We start from the raw sequence: 22,141 nt of genomic DNA on the forward strand, positions 1-22,141 counted from the left end.
ATCTCTCTCGGTGACTCCTGAATCCAAGTTACCAACATACACACGAGACATCTTTTCAGAAGAACCTGAAAATTAAGCAAAATAATTAAATTTAAACAGTGCATTTCCAAAAGGGAAACGAAAATCGGGGAAAGATGTTTTTAGGGTCCGAAGAAAGATTTCAAAAGATTGGGGAAATTGAAAAGGAGGGGGGACTTTAGGTTTTGGAGCGGAGAAGAAATAGTTACACAAAGAAAAACCTAAAATTTGAATGAAAAGGAAGAAACAGAAAGAAAAACCTAAAGAATTGGAGAGAGAGAGAGAGAGAGAAACCTAACCCTAAGTAAAAGTGTAAAGGGGGGAAATAGAGAGAGAGGTTACCGCTTCATGGTCTTCTCCACTCTGTGTCGTGCGGCCTCAACGGGCTTCTGCTCTGACAACACCACAACAACAAAAGAAATTGACGCCCCCCTGCGTCCTTCCCTGGCAACACCACAGCGACACAGTGAGGGTTCTTCTCTGGAGCGTTCCCTTCTTTAGGGTGTGGTTGTTGTGTTTCTTGATTTTCTTTCTCCAAAAAGAACTTCAATCTTCCTCGCCGTCCTTCTCTGCAGTTCTCCTCAGGAGCATTCCATTTCTTGAAGCTTTTTAGCTGTAGGTTCACTTGTGAAATGAAAGAGAAAGTAAATAAAATAATTAAAAAAGACCTTTGGGATCAAAGACGGTTTTTATAAAAAACCGTCGTTAACGCGTCATATAATTGATTTGAATTACAAAAATGCCACCGTATTATGTACTACATCGGTTTTTTTTTATAACCGATGTAGATACCGCGACGTGAAAAGGCAGTTTTTTAGTAGTGTAGATACCATATCTCTCCTAAAAATGATATAATAGATTTTAGTTAATAATGTACTGTGATCATTGATCAATCCTTTTCCTTTTGGTTGCAGATTATATACTCGAGTTACAGTTGCACACAAGGCTGGTTTTTCACAACTTGCGTAAGTGATCTAGGTCTAAGGTAAGATATGGCAGCTAAAGCAGTTTTATCCTTGTGATAAATCAGAAAAAGCAAAGTACTCCTGTGATAACTTTTGCTTCTTGGCTTATGTGCAATAGATATTACTTTTTGCCTTAAGAAAAATAAATTTTGTACAAATATGTTTTGTGTTTTCTATAATAAGGGAAGATGTCTGGCTTAATAGTTAATTAGAATATTCCTCCTTGCTATATTCTTAAAAATCCTGTGTCATTATGGGACTTAAAAACATTTTGCGGATGCATATCGAAAGGGTCAATAGCTTAGAGTGGGAGCAGATTGCAATTCCTACAAGGTACATTTCTCATCCTACAGTACAGTTGTTGGTGGTGCATATTATTAACTTGTAAACAAAAAGGCAAGCTGAAAGATAGCCATTAGTGATCAGTTAGTTGTCTGTTAGTGAGGGAGTTAGTTTGGTTAGTTGGACAGGCACAGACTCATTGTAGAAGAAAAAAAGCATTTTGCCTATAAATAAAGGGCAAAAACACCAAAAAGGGTCACTTTTACATTTTATTTACCAAATAGGGGCTGTTTTGCAATTATTTACCTGGGGGGTCTATTTTTTTATTACAAAGCGCCCCCCAGGAAGGCGCTTCCATGGAGCATGCGACACGTGGCACAGCGCGGCGCACGAGGCAGCAGCAGGGTAGCGCCCCTGACGCGGGCACGTCTGGTAGCGCCCTGCCGCTGGGCGCGACTGGTAGTGCCCCTAACGCGGACGCGACTTGTAGTGCCCCTGACGCGGGCACGACCCAGGCGCCTATGTATTTTTTAAATATATTTTAATAAATTAAGCTGATTAACGATTAAATAATTTTAAAAAATATTTGACATGTACATAATAAATAAATAGTTATCACTTAAGGTTTATAGAATACTTATGTCAACATTTAAAATTGATCACAAAAATTAAAATTGTTGATTTTTTAAAAGTGAAAAATAAAATATCTCCATTAAAAAATAATGGGACTAAAAGTACAAATATAAGAGAATAGAGGAACAAAAATTGTATTTTAACAAAATTAAACATTTAAATTAAAAAAAAAATACACACCCCCCTTCCCAGTTCCGTTGAGTCTGGGAGAAAATGTATTTTTTTAGTGGGTCTAAATCTAATTTCTTTTTTTTTTAATGTTAAGAGACGTTTAAACTCAACTAACATACTGAATCAATGTTTTACTTATCAATTCAATGAGTCATCTGTTATATGCTATAAAGTTCCAAAAGATCATAACTTTTTTTTTTTTGAAGAAACAAAAGATCATAACCTGGAAATTTCATATTTTATAAAGTTATAAAATTCATATTATACCATAGAAAACTTAATTAAATGACAATTTAATTGAGTTTCGTCGTAAATTAGAAAACTTAATTAAATGACAAATATTTTTTTAAGTTATTTAATCGTTAATCAGCTTAATTTATTAAAATATATTTAAAAAATACATAGGCGCCTGGGTCGTGCCCGCGTCAGGGGCACTACCAGTCGCGCCCAGCGGCAGGGCGCTACCAGACGCGCCTTCGTTAGAGGCACTACCCTGCTGCTGCCTCGTGCGCCGCGCTGTGCCACGTGTCGCGTGCTCCATGAAAGCGCCTTCCTGGGGGCGCTTTGTAATAAAAAAACAGACTCCCCAGGTAAATAATTGCAAAACAGCCCCTATTTGGTAAATAAAATGTAAAAGTGACCATTTTTGGTGTTTTTGCCTAAATAAAGAGAGGGAGGTTGAGAGAGAAATCATTTTTGTCAAGTGATTTTCTTTTGCTTTATAAAAGCTACTAAAAGTATATATTTTCGGTAGGACTAAAACTTAAGTTTTACTTGTTTTATTATTTTTATTTCTCAAAAAACTGAAAAAATATATGTTGGCTAAAATTAAACAATGTATATAAACAGTTGTTATTAGTGTTGCACTCAATGATACGTACTACGAGCAGGACTAAAAAAGTAGCAGTACAAAAAATAAAAACCCAAACCAAATCATGTTTATTTTATAGAAATTAAAAAGTTAACCAAGACACGAACCAACTGATATAAATCTAGTAATCCAAAAGTATTGTCTATTAAGTTATCGTGTAGGATTTGAAACAAGTTAAAAACAATAGATAGTACTCCCACCACTGATTGCACATCGAGTAAATTTCAAAAGCCAATTTAAAAATAAGAATGCAAGTAACACGTGAACATTGGCTTGTATAGAATTTTTTTAGCATTTAAGCTTTAGTAGTTGGTGTAAATTATTTTAGGGTTAATTACTTTTTGGTTCTTGAATGTATAAATCAGTAATAATTTAATCTTAAAAATAAAAATTTAAATATAATTTTTGAATGTATAAAAAGTGTTACACCTTAAAATAAGTTTAACAAATAGCATGTCAAACTTAAACTTTAAATTTTTTAAGATTTATTATATTTTTTAGTTCCTAAATTTTTTTAAGTTTCTATTTTTAGCTCTTAGATTTTTTTTACTAATCAACGTCTTTGTAAGTTTTTTCATTTTTATTTATAATTCTATACCACTTTAATCAATCAAATAGCTTAAAGACCGTGGGAATTGGGCTTGCAGAAATGTTTTTGGTCCTTTTTTCTGGCACAATATATGTTTGTCAGGAATTGGGCCTGCAGTTGATAGTGCAAGACTAGAGGCTTCAATGGAATTATAATTTATATGTTAGCACACAATAATATACTTAAGCAATTAGTTTTTTTTCTTTTTTTAAGAGGATAATTTGTGAGATTAATGTTTATGTATTGTAAAGTAAAAAAATTTATGTTATTACATTTAGTTTTATTTATATGACACTAAACTCTAAATTTATTTAAAAACTTCACTCCACCCCATATTTATAATTTTAATGATTTATATATATCTCTTGTATATATTTTTATAATATGTTTATGATTTCATTGTTTTTTCTTTCTTTCATTTCTTCACTTATTTTATGTTTTCATTCTTTTCTGTTTGCCAGAAAATTAAAATATATCAACTTGTAAACAAAATATTTTTCCCTTCTAATATACAACTTTTAATACTCATATACTAACACTTTGTTTCGGCAAAGTTATTAAAGGAGTATTTAATAGAGAAAAACAAGATAAGCAGCAAAAATAATTAATTTTTTCCTATATGTTAAAATTTTGTGGACTAATTAGTTTAGTTTCAACAGAATCGTTGTTGTTTTCTTTTGATGCCAGAGGGAATAGTGTACCTACAATACTGTTGTTCATGCAAAGACATTTGTATGCACAAGGAGGTCTGCAGGTATTTATCCTAGCTCCTATGTCTTTTCGTGCCTTGTTGGTGACAATCTAAAGGTGTTTTGAATTATTAATATGCTTCTTGAACAGATAATGTGAGTTCGTGGATAAACAATTTGTACATTATTTGACCATGTTTGCTTCTGATTTGACCAGAAACCTTTTGTATGATTGATTGTTTAATTTAAATTAGGCTTGAATCTTTAAATTGAAACTTGAAACTTAAATGTATACATCCAGGCTGAAGGAATCTTCAAAATTAATGCTTAAAATGGTCAAGAGAAGTTTGTGAGGGAATAATTAAACAGAGGTGAAGTACCAGATGGCATTGATGTGCACTACTTGGCAGGTCTCATAAAGGTATTATTATTTTTTCCTATTCAAAATCACTCTTCCTTTTCTTTCCCTATCTATTTTGAGATTTATTTGGTCTGTTCTCTTATTTGAAAGTTGTCGAGGTGAATTTAATAAATACACTAATGTTAATTGTTTATTTAATAAATACAGTAATGTTAATTGTTTTCCTTTTTTAACCATGGGGCTGAGTGGTGGATGCATTAAAGAGGCCACTAAGGCACTAACTCATTATGGAAACTATATTAAAGAGATTATTTCATTAATTTTTATGTGTTTCTGTTCCTTCATAGGCTTGGTTTAGAGAACTACCAACTGGAGTATTGGACCCTCTTTCGTCAGAAGAAGAATGTGCTCAGCTTGTGAGGCTTCTTCCTCCAACAGAAGCTGCTTTGCTAGATTGGGCAATAAACTTAATGGCAGATGTTGCTCAAATGGAAAACTTGAACAACATGAATGCACGTAATATTGCAATGGTTTTTGCACCAAACATGACTCAAGTAAGACTAAATCATTTTTTGTTGTAAATGTATTATACACTTCTACTCTTAGCTCCAATTTTTGTTATTGAGTTCATACTAGTCAAATTCATCTTATTGGATATAACATACTAATAGTTGAAACTGGTTGACGATGATTCAACATATATGGTTATTTGTGGTAAACTTGTTTATTGTACTGTTCCATCTAAAATTTGGCACAACATTCAAAGACGGTTAATAACAATTAACAGTCTTTGAAAGGCACTGCATTCAAAGACAGTTATTAGCAAATAACCATCTTTAAATGCCTATTTTGACACAGCATTCAAAGACGGTTATTAGCAAATAACCGTCTTTGATTGTAAAGTCTGACACACCTTTCAAAGATGGTTATTGGCTAATAATCGTCTTTGAATGCCTATTCTGACACACAGTTCAAAGACGATTATTAGTAAATAACTGTCTTTGAATGTAAACTCTGACACAGCATACAATGACAGTTATTAACTAATAATCGTCTTTGAAAGATTCCTACATTCAAAGATGGTTATTATAATAACTGTCGTAAAAATCGATTTCGTTTTAACGACATTTTAAACAATGACGGTTGATAACCGTCGTTAAATGCATTTATTAACCGTCGTAAAAAAATCCTTTTTTTAGTAGTGTTTAGTAGTGATAGAATAGGGCTTTGGTCTTTTTCCCTATTGTCCTTCATAAGCTTCATCACTTGCTCGTTACCCTTCAGGATTCTTTGTCCAATGAAACCTGCTTGGTTCACCATCTTCTTGCTTCTTTCCAATTCAGGCATGATCCTGAGCTTTTCCACCACCCTTTGGACTCCCCATTCCCCCAATGGGATGGCCAAAACTCTGGCTCGATCTAGATCATTGTGGCCATAAACTATGGCACATGCTTCAATTCCATAAAGGGTGTTGAGTTCCTCAACCTTCTTCAGCATTTGTTTCTTCCTTTTCTTGTATGTTTCCCTCCTTGCAGCATCATTCGTTATTAATGTAAGTTTCACCTTTTTTCTAGTCATCATATAATAACAAGAAAAAGGAGGAGAAACAAAAAAGAAAATTGAAAAAGAGTGATTTGTTGTGATTTTCCATTGCCACCAACATTCTTTCTTTATATAGAACATGATGAATTTTGTACACCACCAACAGCATAACAATACATTTAATTTAATTAGGTCATTAACCTCCAGCCAGCGCTTTCCATAATTTGGCAGATGAATTTGACAGCGCTTGTAGTTTGAATTGCAAAGAATACTTCTAGAAGCCAGAGGAGAGCACAAGGAGAAGAAGAGAAAGTTGAAAGAGACCAATCTGAGGAAGGAAAGGCAGACAAAGAATGAGAGAAAGAGGAAGAAGAGAAGAAGGTCTTAACCTCTAAGACCAAAAGTCAGCTAGCTCGAGAGGCTAGGAAAGAAAAGCCACCAGCCCCTCTAAAGGAGCCCACATATCCTTTAGTGCCATCAAAGAAGAATAAGGAGCACTACTTCAAGCGTTTCTTGGAGATATTTAAGAGGCTAGAAATAATCATGCCATTTGGGGAAGCCTTATAGCAGATGCCGCTCTACACCAAATTCATGAAGGACATCCTCACCAAGAAGGGGAAGTACATTGACAATGAAAGCATTATGGTGGGAGGCAACTACAGTATAGTGATACAGAGGAAGCTGCCTAAGAAATTCAAAGACCCCGAGAGCGAGACAATCCCTTGCACCATAGTGAATGAGTCAATAGGGAAGACTCTCATTGACTTAGGGGCAAGCATCTACTTGATGCCCCTGTCAATGTGTAGAAGAATTGAAAATATGATGATAGACCCTACCAAGATGACGCTCCAGCTCGCAAACCGATCAATCACAAGACTGTACGAGGTAGTGGAAGATGTCCTGGTCAAAGTTCGCCACTTTACTTTCTCGGTAGATTTTGTCATCATGGACATAGAAGAAGATGCGAAGATTCCTTTTATCCTAGGCACACCCTTCATGTTGACTGCCAACTGCATGGTAGATATGGGGAATGGTAATCTGGAAATGAGTATCGATGACCAAAAGGTAACCTTCAATCTTTTCGAAACAATTAAATACCCAGGGGAAGATAAGAGGTGTTTCAAGGTAGAGGAGGTCGATAAAGAAGACGTCAGTGCTCTCCAAACCACACAAAATTCACTAGAGAAAGCTTTGATCAATGTTGTGGATTGTCTAACCAGTGAAGAGGAAAATGATCTAAGGGCTTGCTTGGAAGACTTAGATCATGAAGAAAACATTCCTATAGGGGGGACTAGTTTTGAAGAATTGAAAAGCAGGAGTCCATCGGAGAAGACCATGGTAGACCTGAAGATCCTACCCAACCATTTGAAGTATGTGTTCTTGGAGGAGAACGAGACCAAGCCCGTGGTGACAAGCAGTGAGCTAATAGCAGAGGAAGAGAACAAGTTGGTAGAGGTCCTCAAGAGACACAGGGAAGCAATTGGGTGACACATATCAGATCATAAAGGAATCAACCCTGCCTTTTGCATGCACAAGATAATAATGGAAGAAGACTATAGACCAGTCAAACAACCCCAGAGAAGGCTCAACCCATCAATGAAGGAAGAGGGGAGGAAAGAAGTGCTTAAGCTTCTAGAGGTTGGGCTTATCTACCCCATTTCCACGACAGTGCTTGGGTAAGCCCAGTTCATGTGGTACCAAAGAAAGGGGGCATGACAACCATTCAGAATGAAAAGAATGACCTAATCCCAACAAGGACTGTCACTGGCTAGAGAATATGCATCGATTACTGCAAGCTCAACGAAGCCACAAGGAAAGATCATTTTCCTTTAGATTTCATGGACCAGATGTTGGAGAGGCTTGCGGGATAAGCTTATTACTGCTTCTTAGATGGATACTCTAGGTACAATTAGATTGTTGTGGACCCCAAGGATAAGGAAAAGATGGCCTTCACGTGCCCTTTTGGTGTATTTTCCTACAGACGGATGCCATTTGGGTTATGTAATGCACCTACCACATTTCAGAGGTGCATGTTGGCCATTTTTTGTAGATATGGTGGACAAAAGTATTGAGGTATTCATGGATGACTTCTCCATATTTGGGCCTTCATTTGAATGCTGCTTGAAGAATTTAGAGATGATGCTACAAAGATGTGTGGAAACAAACCTAATTCTGAACTGGGAGAAGTGTCATTTTATGGTTCGAGAAGGCATAGTCTTGGGACACAAAATTTCAGCCCGAGGGATTAAGGTAGACCGGGCCAAGATTGATATCATTGAGAAGTTGCCACCACCATCAAATTTTGAAGGCATTAGGAGCTTCTTATGGCATGCATGGTTCTACATGAGATTCATCAATGATTTCTCCAAAATCGCAAGACTGTTGAGCAGTCTGCTAAACAAAGATGTTGTTTTCAAATTTGATGAAGAATGTTCAGTGGCCTTTTAGACCCTAAAAGACAAGCTCACGACCGCCCCAGTGATGATCGCACCTAACTGGAGTAAAGAATTTGAATTAATGTGCGATGCCAGTGATTATGCAGTGGGCGCAGTCCTGGGACAAAGGCAAGACAAAACATTCCATGCCATTTATTACGCTAGCAAATTTTTCAATGAAGCAAAAATGAATTATGCCACCACGGAGAAAAAAATGCTAGCCATTGTCTTTCCCTTAGAAAAATTCAGGCCATACTTGGTGGGGTCAAAGGTGGTGATCTTCACTGATCATGTCGCTATCAAGCACCTTCTCACCAAAGCAGATTCAAAACCAAGGCTGATTAGATGGATCTTGCTCATACAAGAGTTTGATATAGTCATCAAGGACAAGAAGGGATCCAAGAATATGGTGGCTGACCACCTCTCCCGGTTGAAGAATGAAGAAGTAACTAAAGAAGAACCCGAGGTAAAGGGAGAATTTCCAGATGAGTTCCTCTTACAAGCCACCACACGACCTTGGTTTGCTAATGTGACCAACTACAAAGCCACAAGAATGATTCCCAAAGAGCTTAATTGAAGTCAGCAGAAAAAATTTCTACATGGTGTCCGCTTCTGTGTGTGGGATGATCCACATCTATTCATATTAGAAGCAGACAATCTGCTGAGAAAGTGTGTTAGGATGGAGGAAACACAGAGCATCCTTTGGCATTGTCATACTTCACCATATGGCGGTCACCACAACGGAGATAGAACAATAGCAAAGGTGCTACAAGCATGTTTCTTTTAGCCCTCAATTTTCAAAGACGCCCATCATCACGTGCGTCGATGTGACAAATTCCAGAGAACAATGGGGATTTCCATAAGGAATGAGATGCCTCTACAAAACATAATGGAGGTAGAAATCTTTGACTGCTGGGGGATCGACTTCATGGGGCCTCTCCCATCTTCATACGGGAATATCTATATCCCAGTAGCTATTAATTACATGTCTAAGTGGGTGGAAGCTATAGCCACTCCCAAGAATGACGCCAGGGTAGTGATAAAATTCTTAAAGAAAAACATCTTTTCCCGTTTTGGAATACCATGAGCCCTAATCAGTGATGGGGAAACACACTCCTGCAATGCACAACTGAAGAAGGTTATGGAGCATTACAATGTCAGACATAAGGTGGTTACACCTTATCATCCCTAGACAAATGGCCAAGCAAAAGTTTCAAATAAAGAGCTAAAGCAAATCCTTGAGAAGATTGTCGCATCATCAAGAAAGGATTGGGCTTTGAAGCTGGATGACGCTCTCTAGGCTTACAGGACTGCATTCAAGACTCTCATAGGCATGTCACCATTTCAAATGGTCTATGGGAAAGCATGCCACCTATCAGTGGAATTGAAGTACAAAGCCTATTGGGCCCTCAAACTACTGAACTTTGATGAAGTTGCAACTGAAGAGAAGAGGAAGCTACAATTGCTGGAGTTAGAAAAAATGAGGATGAACGCCTATGAATCATCCAAGATTTATAAGCAGAAGATAAAGGTGTATCATGACAAGAAGCTACAAAGACAGAACTTCTAGCCAAGCCAACAAGTCTTGCTCTTCAATTCAAGACTCAGGCTATTTCTAGGAAAGCTGAAGTCAAAGTGGTCAGGGTCGCTCATGATCAAAGAAGTAAGACCCCATGGAGTTGTGGAATCGGTGGACCTTACGGCAAGCACATTGGACAAAAGATGGATCGTCAATGGACAATGTTTAAAAATTTACAATGGAGGCCAGTAAGAAAGATTAACAAGTGTTGTTTACCTGAGCGATCCATAAAAGAAAGATTAACAAGTCTAGCTAAAGACGATAAATTAAGCGCTTACTGGGATGCAACTAGCATTTTCTTAAAATTTTGTCTTTTATTAGTAGTTTTAAAAAAATAAAAAATAAAATAAGCCCAACAGTTGTATATATTGATTTCAAGGATGCAAGAAGCAAAAAGGTGGTTGGGCTGACAATGTTATCACGCTAAGCGTGCATCTGCGTGCTCAGTGCCCAACTGGCGACACACATGCTAAATGAGACATCCTCGCTAAGCACGCAGGTAATTCAAATTATGGAGGAAATACCAAGGGACGTCGCCCTTGATGCGTTTAGCGGCCACTAATCGCTGAGCGCCAACGCCTTAACTGCACGAAACCCTCCAACTTCCAACTACTCTTCCCTTATTTACTTCTTTTTCATTTTCATTTTCATTCTCCTTACTCTTGTCTCCTTCTTTTCACCCATCACTTCCTCTCCTCTCACTCAGATCAACTATCCTTCACATGGAGCTTGCTATTTTAAGGTAAACTAATTTTGTCTGCGTTTATTGTGGTTTTCTTTGTACGTACCAACTTGCTAGGCCTTGCATTAGGTTTAGCGAGAATGAAAAATCTAGATAGGAAAATGGATGGTCTGGAATGAACTCACTAAGCACGACACATCATGCTAAGTGAGTTCTTAGCAGCTGAAGAATATGGCCAGGCACGCTAAGTGTGACACCCTCTACCATACATACACACACATATACTAATAATAAAATGAATAAAAAAACAGAATTAATTAATAGTTTTTAAAAACATTTAAATAAAAGCATTTCAAAAGGGTAAAAGGCTCACATTCGCTTTAATATTGCCAAATAAAACTTATAAAAATACATATTCGGCTCAGAGCAAGACCGTCAAAGTTAACAAAAGAAATTTTGTTAAATGAGTGAGGTAAAATAAAATAAAATAACATCATGAAATTAAAATAAAAACTTATCCTTAATGTCACATCCTATCAAAGCATTGTGTCTCAGCGTCCTCTAGCACGAGGTTCTTTAAAGTCATTCACCTAGTCATCTGCTCCCATGAACATAAGGTTTGAGATCATCACAAGATCCAAACACAAATAGCACACACGGAATGCGTTATCACATTTCTAAAAAAATACAAATAAACAAAGATGTAATCCAAATAAATTATATAAGTATTTATAACATAGCTCAACTTAATACAACTCACGTCACTTCATCACTTTATCATTTAAAATTCATTTTTCGATCACCAATCACATTACACGTGAATCACACACTTGGGTCAAGACGTAATAACACTCATCAATTTCACAATAAACAATTAGCAAGAGTTATGCAACAATTATACTAAGACTCAAGCCTATATGCAATGTGGTACCATGTCAGTAAAAAACCATCCTGGGGAGCTTAGGAGTACATAACAAGAAACACCACACAATGGATATGTGAGGTCACTCTCACTAAGTAAAATCATAAGGTGACCAATCAAAGTCACTCTGTTTTGCGAGAATGCTCAAACCATATATGATCAACATAGGCTTTAAAGCAGCACTCAAATCGAGTGTCTTTATCCCCAAGGTCTAGACTCCGAAGAATCCCTTAAAGTCTCACCTTCCTGATTTAGGTCCAACCCCTAAAACAATTTTTGCACGCAAACACTGCTCATGAATTATACAATACCCACGACCTCATACTTGTGTTTCAAACAGGTTCAACATATTGCACTACAATTTAACACAGGTTCCTCATTAGGAATCCTCACTACTAAAAAAAATGAGTTTTAACATCGTCCTATTAACATCAGTTATTTGAAAACCGATGTCGTTAAGCACTTACAACATTGGTTTTTTGTTTTAACATCGGTTATTTGAAAACCGATGTTGTAAGTGCTTAACGACATCGGTTTTCAAGTAACCGATGTTAAAATAATTTAGTTTTAACATCGGTTATTTGAAAATCGATGTTGTAAGTGCTTAACAACATCGGTTTTCAAATAACCGATGTTAAAATCACACTAAATTTAATTTATGTAAGTGCTTAACGATATCGGTTTTTAAATAACTAATGTTAATATAAACTCTTTTTCTTTAATTATTTATATATTTTTAAAAAAATCATATATTGAGTTACAAATTATATTTTAATTTAAAAGAATATAATAATTAATAAACAATAACAAATTCAAAAGGTAAGCATTTAAAAAATAAACTACATTTTTAAAATAAATTCTGTAATTTTAATTTTATTATTTCATGATTATCATTTAAATATAACACACATTTATATAAATTATTGCATATTAGTTCATTTGAAAATAAATAAATAAATAAAACTATTTTTAATAATAGAGTTTAACTTTTATAGAATTTTTATAGAATGTTGGTAAAAACAATTATATCGTAAAAAAATATAATTTATTATTATTATATTTTATTTAATTATTATAAAAATAAAAAAAAATTAGTTTTTTTTCTTCTTAAAAAGGTCATAGTTTTCAATACTTTTAGTTTCTTTGGTTTTTCTGAGTTCTCGACTTTGGAATTAATATATAAATTTAATTTTCTTTCAAACAATTTAATTAAATTTAATTATTTATTCCTTTTAAATTATAAATCTCAATACATTACATAAAATTAAATGTAAAAAATACTTTATAATTTTATTTAAATATAAAATTTCGTAGAGTGTCTGAAAAAATTATGCTAGTGTAACAATAATTAGTCTTAATTAAATTTGGACTAGGGGCCAGTCCTTTTTTCTCTTATTAATCTATTCTTGCTACCATAAATCATGGAAAATAAATAAATAGGATAGAAATAAACTATTCCTATCTAACTGATGCTATCCCTGTGCATCGCTCACTTAAATTTTGATATATATATATATATATATATATATATATAAGAAGAAGAAGAAGGTGAACAATTTAAATTATAACATGACGTTTTTTTATTGATAACTTCTTATAAAAAAAATTAAAATTCAATTTAAAATATAAATAAAAAGGAATAAATGATTAAAAAGATAAAACATACAAATAAAAATAATAAAATAAATCCCATTATAGATGATTGAGAGAAAGGTTTTTGTTATTTATAGATATAATGTATGAAATGTATATATAGAGAAAAGATCAGAAAAATACTAAAAATGTTTAATTGAGAAAATAAATAAATTGAAAACTTTATCATCCTTTTATATTATGATTATACTTTTTTTATTGATATGAAACTCAATGAGTATTATAATATTTTAATTATAATATTGAAATATATTAATGTTTATTAATTTATGTATACTTGTACATTTTTAACTAAAACATAATTTGGTTTTTAACCTTTAATTTTTTTTGTTAACTTTTAAAATTTTGAAACTCTTAACCATTAAATTCTTTTAAAAACATAAACTTTTATTGTGCACATTACTAAAGAGAAAATAAATCAAACATTTCTGCATTTAGAGTTTTTATTTTAAATTTGATATTTTTTTATATCAAATAAAGTTATTTTCTTTTGTTTATAATTTGTTGGACAAAATTTAAAATATAAGGGACGGACACTGGTTCCATTATCTCCCCTAATAAAAACTAATAATTGAAATTTACCAATTAAAAAAATAATTTATATATGTAATAACAATAAAAACAACAATAATAATACTAATAATAACAACAAATTAAACATTAATATTTTTATTCTTTATCTGTTATTATTATTATTATTATTATTATTATTATTATTATTATTATTATTATTATTATTATTATTATTATTATTATTATTATTATTATTATTATTATTATTATTATTATTATTATTATTATTATTATTATTATTATTATTATTATTATTATAAATAATAAATTGTAACCAATCTAGTGCTAAATTAATAAATAAAATCTAATGCAATGCGTATAAAATGCTAATTTTTTAAAAATTAGGAAATATGATATAACAAAGCGCACTCTCTCTCTCTCACACACACACATTCTAATTTCCGTCTATCTTTCTGTTGTTTTTATTGTTTATTCAAACTCCATAATCTACACTCATGGATGATTCTGGAACCTTCATGTGTCTCCCTCTTCTTCATGGGCCCGTGCCACCCTGGTCCATTTGCATTGCTTGGGGTTTTGGAGTGCATTCGCATACCCGAGTTTGTGAAAAACATCGTAAAGACCGAGGATTATCCCTCCGATGGACTTCCTGAGTTCGCTCTCGTTGGCCGCTCCAACGTTAGAAAATCCTCGCTCCTCAACTCCCTCGTGCGCTGGAAAAAGCTCACCTTAACTTTGAAGAAACCTGGTTAGCCATTATTACAACGATTCCTTTTTAAATAGTCATTTTCTGTGCAGTGCAAAGAAAACTTGTGTTCTCAATGTCAGACATTATTACAATGACTTATTTGAAAATAACGTGTTAGATTTAAGATTTACGTGTGTATTTAGGCATTTGAACCGTCTCCATGAGGTAGGACTTAGGAGAGAGGATTTGTGACTCTAGATTAGGGTTAGGGTATTTTTGGAGGGATAGAGTTTTATGAATTGGTGGATTGAAATTGAATTTAGGCAAATGTAAGGAAGTTTTGTAGGGTTTAGGTGATGTTGTATAAAGAATCAAGTAATGGCTAATATTGGTTATTAAGGTGCTGGACATAGTATATAGCAATAGTGCATTCAATGTTAAGACATAATAAAGGGATTTTTAATTTAGGGTTCTGCTCCGCTTTAATGATTAGCACAGGGTACGTGATGCTACATTCTTTTCATACAGGTGCTGCATCTTAAGTGCACTTGTACAAGTAAGCGCTTATTCTTATTCTTTGCAAAACTCCGATCCAAAAAGAAGTTTTTTGATAAGTGTTCCTTTGGCAGTGCATTGCTGGACAAAAAGAAGTTCTGAATACTCCAGAAGTTGTGCATGTATATATTAGGTAGGTTACTCATCTTTCAAATACATAGCATCCAATTTTGATTGTTACTATCTTATTTTTCGTTATTGATTATGTTGAATGACAGTGTAAAGAGAGGTGGTCCAAATGTAACATCCAATTCAGTTTTGGCTGTTGTACTTGGGAAAGCCAAGGAGCTTGATGTCTCTAAAGATATTGTTGACCGCAATATCAAGAGAGCTAATGAGAAAGGACAAGAGGCTTATATCGAGAAAGCCTACGAGGTTGGTAGAGCATTACTCTTGATTTGATTGCCATGGGGAAACAGATAGGTATGGGACAGGAAAAAATTTTAAATTGATGAATAATATGATTGATGCTTCGGTTTTTTGACTTGTTTACAGGTATAGGAGGTTGGAATTGAATGTATATAAATTTTAGATTAATTATGAATAATATGATTAATGCTTCGGTTTTTTGACTTGTTGTGCAGAGAACAAGTGTCAGTTGATTTCAAATAAATAGATGCTCATGCTCATCAGTATAAGGGAAGCAGTGCCAGGTTACTATATTAGATTTTTTTTCTAGACTAAATTATACGAAAATTCCTGAGATTTCGTGAGATTACATAAAAATTTCCTATTTTTTTGTTAAAATAAATGTTCTTTATAGAGGGACGTAATATTTTTCAAATAATTATGAAAATCAGTGTGTTATCTGATGAAACCTCGTTGGATATCAGTAATCAGTGTAATTTACTTATTTTTTTATGTATCGAGAAAGGTTTTAAAAATCTGCTTATATGTGATATTGTTTAATTTGTTCAACAATATTGATGCTGCCAGAGTTAAAAATGTGTGTGCCACCTTTAGAGCTTTTTGTGAGGCTAAGAACCTGGAAGGGTGAGTGAATTCTAGCATAACATATTCCTCCCCATTTCCCTGTTTGAATCGTTGAATGTGCACTTTACGCTATTTGCTCCAACATTGATATTTCTTCATATCATGTGATTTATTTTGGGAGCGAGAAACTCATTCTCTATTTTTATTTCTTTCTTCATTTTTTTATTTATCTTCAACTAAACATATTTTATTTTACTTTTAGCAGAGGTTTTGCCCTGATATTTTGGTTCTCATGGTTGGACTTTTGATCCCTTGTTTTGGTTCAACCATGATGTATTTGTTAAAGGCCCTATTGTCTTTGTCCATATTTGCTAATTTCTTAGCGGCCTTTCTTGTTACTTTTTTACAAGTTTAATTTCCATCGGCATGAGTGAATTCATGTCTAAGTTCCTATTCATGTCATCAATAAAGTTAATTGAACATGTTCTTGTTAGATTTAATTACAAAATGTAGTTTTAACATTGCTTTGACAGGTACTACTCCATGTATGGACATGTTGAGAAACTAGCAAAAGAAATAAAGGGGCTTCCTCTGTGGAAGGTGTTGGGGCCAAGTTATGCATAGATGTATTATGTGTCATAATTTACATTTCATGTTCATTCCATTAAATCATAGCATGAAATTACAAATGGGAAGCAACATCAGTTCCAGAGCTAAGGCTAATTCCTCTATAGAGCAAATAAATGCTTTTAAGAAAAAATAAAATAAAAAACTAGTATAATGTCTATCACACTGTTATTTATGGTTTTCAACTCAACATTATTGTGCTCTATACTCTATATTGTGTAGTCTCTTGGAGCAAAACTATGCTAAGGGGATAATGGTTATTGTGGAGGGGATATACAACATGGAAGGAGAGCTTTGTAAACGTCTAGAGGTCATAGCTGTATGTAAAAAAATACAAGGTTGGTAATTATGGTAGCTCTATTTTTATTAATGTACAAATCGCAATTCTTTTATTTATACTTGTTTCCCATGTGCATTTTTTATTTTTATTTTTATGGGGGGTGGTATTTAATCTTGAGTTTAAAATACAGTATGAAAGTCACACAAATGAGGATACCTGCAAAATTTCCGAATGGATTGTTCTAAATGGTTTATGTCTAGGAAGAATGTATTCCATTTAAGATAAATTTTAGCTATTGACTAAAATAAAGGGTATGGTGAAAAAGAAATGAGATCCTACTTAAAATTGTTAGTTAATGTTTACCATTTTTGAATTCAGGTTGCTATTGTGACAGTGGCATTTCCTGCAACCCCACTGCTACTGGCTAGAGCACGTATATGCATATTTGCAGCTCATTCAAGGGAGGACCTTATCAAAGCCTTGCAGGTATGTATGTTAAATTTCATTAAGAAAGCAATTTGTTTAAACAAGGGATTGGTTTCAAACTGATTGGTGTCTTGTGTATCTGAATTCATTGCCATATTTGGAAGTGCAGATTTTGCCCAGAGAAGCAGATCCTTATAATTGTTCTCAGATTCAAGTGAACGTCTCTTGGAGGGAAGTCTATTCTTATTTTGCCCCGTCATTAGATAATATGTATAGGTGGAGTTTGGTTATTCATTTGAAACTTACTTTTTGCTTGGAATTTTATTACATATTTCATTATTACACATTATATTAATTCAATAATTATTTGATATGGAGCCTATAGATATTTAATAAAAGTTCAAGTGTATGATGGAACCGGTAAAGCTTGCTTTAAACTGGTTGATGCTAATGTTGAAGAGTTGTTGCAAATACCATGCCATGACCTTATATTGCTTATTAAGGTATGTGATACAAGTTTCTATATAAATTATCTGCAGAGATAAATTATTTGTTATTATTTACATTGGTTAAATTTAGGAAGAAGATTAACAACTATTCTCATCAAAGTTATATTCTCTCATTGGGCTAGAATTATTGCTTTTAGTGGACAAAGGATATGCAAGACCATATCCAAGCATTAACCACCATATCTCTTTTTGTAATTGACATTGGAATTAAAACATGTAGAGACCTAGCTTGTTATTTTTGAAATCCATTCAAAAGATATTTTTGTCATTTGCCTTATTATTTCAAATCATCGTGTTTACTCGAACATCTAGTTAATATATTACTATTTATTTTATCCAGAGATCTGACTTCCTTCAGGTTATTTGGACTCCGATATTGAAAGGGTCAGTGCACAGGCAAAATAGAACAAAAAAAGAACAAGCTTTATCATTTTTTTCCTCAGAAACTTAAACACCCAAAATTAAAACTCAAAAGAGAAAAGTAATATGAACTTTACAAAATATAGTCAAAGTTCAATGACTCTTTGTTCTGCTTTGGAAAACATTGTTAGTCATCACTATGGTATTTATATGCTTCACGGCACCGCATAGACGACAAAAGGAAAAAACATTGTCGAATGAAGGAAGGGTAAATGTGACATTATGACTCGCATATCGTGTACGGGTCGTTCCATCTTACATGTTTATTTTTTGAGTGCTGCATCTCATCTCATGGTTACCTTACGGTACTATGCTCGTGGAGAGAGAAAAAAGGGATTAGGGTTTTGAATCAGTGAAAAACATTTTGAAACTCAAAAGTGAAAGTGAAGCTTCAAAATGCAGTTTGTTTTACTAACTTGGAGGAAGGGAGAGGGCATTGCGGGCGAGAGCAAAGGCAGAGCCAGACCTCAAGCCATAAAAGCTTGAGATCTGAACTTTGTGGTCCTTGAGTGTGGCTGAGGTGGTGGCTTAGTCAAAGAGTGAGAGGGGAAGAGCGAGAGAGTGGAGGGAGAAATGAAAGGGATTTCAAAGGAGGTGGAGAGTGTGTCAGGGACGAATAAGCTAGGGATTTCGTAGGACACACGATAGTCGTAATTCTGTAATTAGGGGAACGAAAACGTCGACAATTTTATGTGTAAAAACATCGTCATTTTTGTTCCTCCTAATTACAGAATTGCCATCATTGTTCATTCTAAGAAGGTTCCACAAAACCGTCTTAGAATGTGCGCCATAAAAAAATTTCATTCTCCTTAATTACAAAATTGTCATCACATGACATTCTAAGATAGAATGTGCGCCATAAAAAAATTTCATTCTCCTTAATTACAAAATTGTCATCACATGACATTCTAAGATGGTTCCAAATAACCGTCTTAGAATGTGTGTTGTAAAAAAGTAGGTTTTTAGTAGTGAATGAACTTAAGCGATCAACTACCCTAACACATCTAATCATGTGGCTTCTCATGTGGCATCAAACCTAACTACTTTTCATGCCAAGTACACTTGTATATGTAAGAGGATTGTCCTAAGATACAAGGAACTCCATATATTCTTACTCTTTAGCCTCACATTCTTAAATAATTGATCATTAGAGTCTACATAGGTGCTACAATTTGAGTTTCCATGCATTATCAAACACCGTGAATCATCGTTCGAGCTGCTAGATTTTTCTTCCTCGGTACTACCACATAATACTTTTAAAAAAAAGCTTAAATATGTTTTCAGTATCATAGTCCATTTTTATTTTACTATCTAAACTATCATTTTTTATTTTTGTACCTAGCATTTTTTTTATGTTCAATTTTAGTACCTACCATTAGTCTAGATTTGTTAAGTGACGATGTGATAGACAAAATGTTACATCATTGGTTAGACATTGGCTGAATTGGTGTACCTACTTTTTCACGTCATTAACCTCTTTTATTTTTTTAAGAAAATGGTTTTAAATAAAAAATTCAAAAACTTCCTTGTTGTTCCTTTTTTAATACATTAGAATGAAAAGAATAAGACAAAACTATCTCTACAATGCAGTTAGAGAGAGCCCATGGCATCCAAACCACTACAAGAAATATCAACTTTAGAGACCGACAATACAGTCACTATATCGAGAAAATTGGTCACTAAAACACCATTTACTAAAATAGAAACTTATTTTAGCAAGTAACTAAACCCTAGCTGATTGGGGAGACTGATTTTAAGATTGATTTATCGACCACTCCAAGGACCAATTTGCTGACCAATCTAGCGACCAAATACAATAGGGACCGATATAGCAACCAACTCTATAGTGACCGAGCAACTTCAACTCTATTAGTGACCAATCTAACGACCAATTTGAAAACATTAGATTTTTATACTCTATGACTAGTTTATTTTTACAAAAAAATCGGTCGCTAAATAGTGAATCATTATTATTAAAAGATTTCATGATTTCTTCATGTATCTACATAGTTTTTAATAATTAAAATTATTGGAAAAAAAAAACATCCTTAAATTGTTTTAGATAACATTTTGAACAATGAAAAAAATGTCATCTAAAGCACTTAAAGGACGAAATACAAAACAAACATTTTGCAAGGACTAAAATAAAAAATAATTTACAGGGACGAAAATGAAAAAAGCGCTAAATTGTAATGACTAAAAATTTATTTAAGCCTAAAATATATTAAGAGAATAAAAGGTTATACACTGACAATGTAAAACATTTTACACAGTCATTCAATCACAACCTACTAGTGTGGTAAATTTGTTGATTTTTAAAATAATTATCTTAAAGTAATTCAAATGATGATTTGTGATTGGATGACAATGTAAAATTACTTTATACTGTGAGTGCATAACCATTTTAACTCATATAATATTACATGTTTTTTTAATGTACAAGTTTTGTGAATTTGTAAAACTCTACAAAACGCAACTCTATAAAGAAAACTCTACACAATGTGTCTACATAACAAAAAAAAATACAACATATATTCAACATGCCATGCAATCTTTACCAACAAATAATACAAACAAAACTTATTTGATAATATAAATTATACATTTAAAATGTGCAATATTAACAGAACCTAAAGCATGATATGAAATGTGGAATTATGAACTTTCTCAGTACTCAAACTTGTTAATTTGATACCAAGCTAATGATCAAGCTCAATATACAACCTCCATTACTTTTACTCCATGTGGCGATGGCAATGACAAGGAGAAGAGTGGGTTGTTGGAAGAAAAATGAGTTAAAAGTCATTTCATCTTCATTTTTGTCAAACGTGTTTTATTTTTAAAATTATATATGAAAACCAAAAACTTGCAACAACCCTAAATGAGACCATTTATACATATAAAGTTTAAATATAAAGATTTGCAACTTTACATCATTATTTTATTAAAGATCAAAAACATATTTAAGTCTAAAACTTATATTGTATTTCCTGAAGAAATATTTATGCATTAATTAGTTATTACAGTATATGAATGAATAATAAAAAGAGATTGTTTTTGTAAAATAAAAAGAGTTTTTTCTTAAGAATATAAAAGATATTTTAGATGATGATAAGTTTATAAATTTTTTATAATGATTATTTTGAAAATCATATGTCCACCAATGATGCAATCCTATCCCGCAAGGGTATTGGATAGAAGACACCAAGTAGATTGGACCAGAGATGCAAGAGAAGCCCTAGGATTCTTATGAGTCTTAGGGTAGATTTTGGGTCCATAGGCTAAGTACGAGCCCACTTATCTTTGTAAATATTAGATTAAGGTTTCATTATTTTTGGACCTTGTATTTAGGGCTCCATAATGTAGGTAGGGTACCTTAGAAATATAGGATTTTTCAGTCCTTGTATTTTAGGACACCTAGACTAGTTTTTGTATTAGGGGTAGTTTTGTAATTTCACATGCGCTAAGTGAATATTTGATGTGTGTGGTTGGAAATAAATTTAATTGAATTGGTAGAAGCCCAATCCAATTAAATTTTAGAGGGGGAGGTGAGCATTTGCTTACTACACCTCATTGTCACATCATATAGTCACACCTTGTGCATGTCCTTTTCATGCTTTACATGCCTCATGACACCTAAGCACACTTAGTGGAGAATCTTGGAATTGATCTTGGATTAGTGGGTTGAACCATAACTAAAATTCATTAATCATAATTGGTGAGCATTTGCTTACTACACCCCATCTTGGATTTGTGTGCATTTTTTTCAACTTTGAT

The 22,141-nt window shown here is 33.4% G+C and overlaps 2 protein-coding genes and 1 long non-coding RNA gene across 11 annotated transcripts; 2 read left to right on the plus strand and 1 right to left on the minus strand.

The window, feature by feature from the left end:
• Nucleotides 1-5,339: 5,339 nt before the first annotated feature.
• Nucleotides 5,340-6,157, minus strand: LOC102664524 (agamous-like MADS-box protein AGL80). Its single transcript, XM_006591668.1, has 2 exons — nucleotides 5,754-6,157; nucleotides 5,340-5,379 (listed from the first exon to the last, which is right to left on the minus strand). The coding sequence occupies exons 1-2, from the start codon at nucleotides 6,155-6,157 to the stop codon at nucleotides 5,340-5,342; spliced, it is 444 nt and encodes a 147-aa protein (XP_006591731.1).
• Nucleotides 6,158-6,691: 534 nt separating this feature from the next.
• Nucleotides 6,692-7,609, plus strand: LOC102664648 (uncharacterized). The gene has a single exon (XM_006591669.1). It carries the CDS (start codon nucleotides 6,692-6,694, stop codon nucleotides 7,607-7,609), a length of 918 nt encoding a protein of 305 aa, XP_006591732.1.
• Nucleotides 7,610-14,352: 6,743 nt separating this feature from the next.
• On the plus strand, nucleotides 14,353-17,806 carry LOC102663345 (uncharacterized). Of its 9 annotated transcripts, none has more exons than XR_001383555.3 (7): nucleotides 14,353-14,674; nucleotides 15,143-15,170; nucleotides 15,244-15,302; nucleotides 15,388-15,544; nucleotides 15,754-17,067; nucleotides 17,388-17,495; nucleotides 17,605-17,806. It is a non-coding gene; the product is annotated as an uncharacterized lncRNA (long non-coding RNA). The 9 variants fall into 9 exon arrangements; XR_005887158.1 differs by having other exon boundaries at nucleotides 14,366-14,674; nucleotides 15,113-15,170; XR_001383556.3 differs by lacking the exon at nucleotides 15,143-15,170 and having other exon boundaries at nucleotides 14,357-14,674.
• Nucleotides 17,807-22,141: the final 4,335 nt, after the last annotated feature.

This window comes from Glycine max, chromosome 11 (assembly GCF_000004515.6).
Source record: "Glycine max cultivar Williams 82 chromosome 11, Glycine_max_v4.0, whole genome shotgun sequence".
NCBI lineage: Eukaryota > Viridiplantae > Streptophyta > Magnoliopsida > Fabales > Fabaceae > Glycine > Glycine max.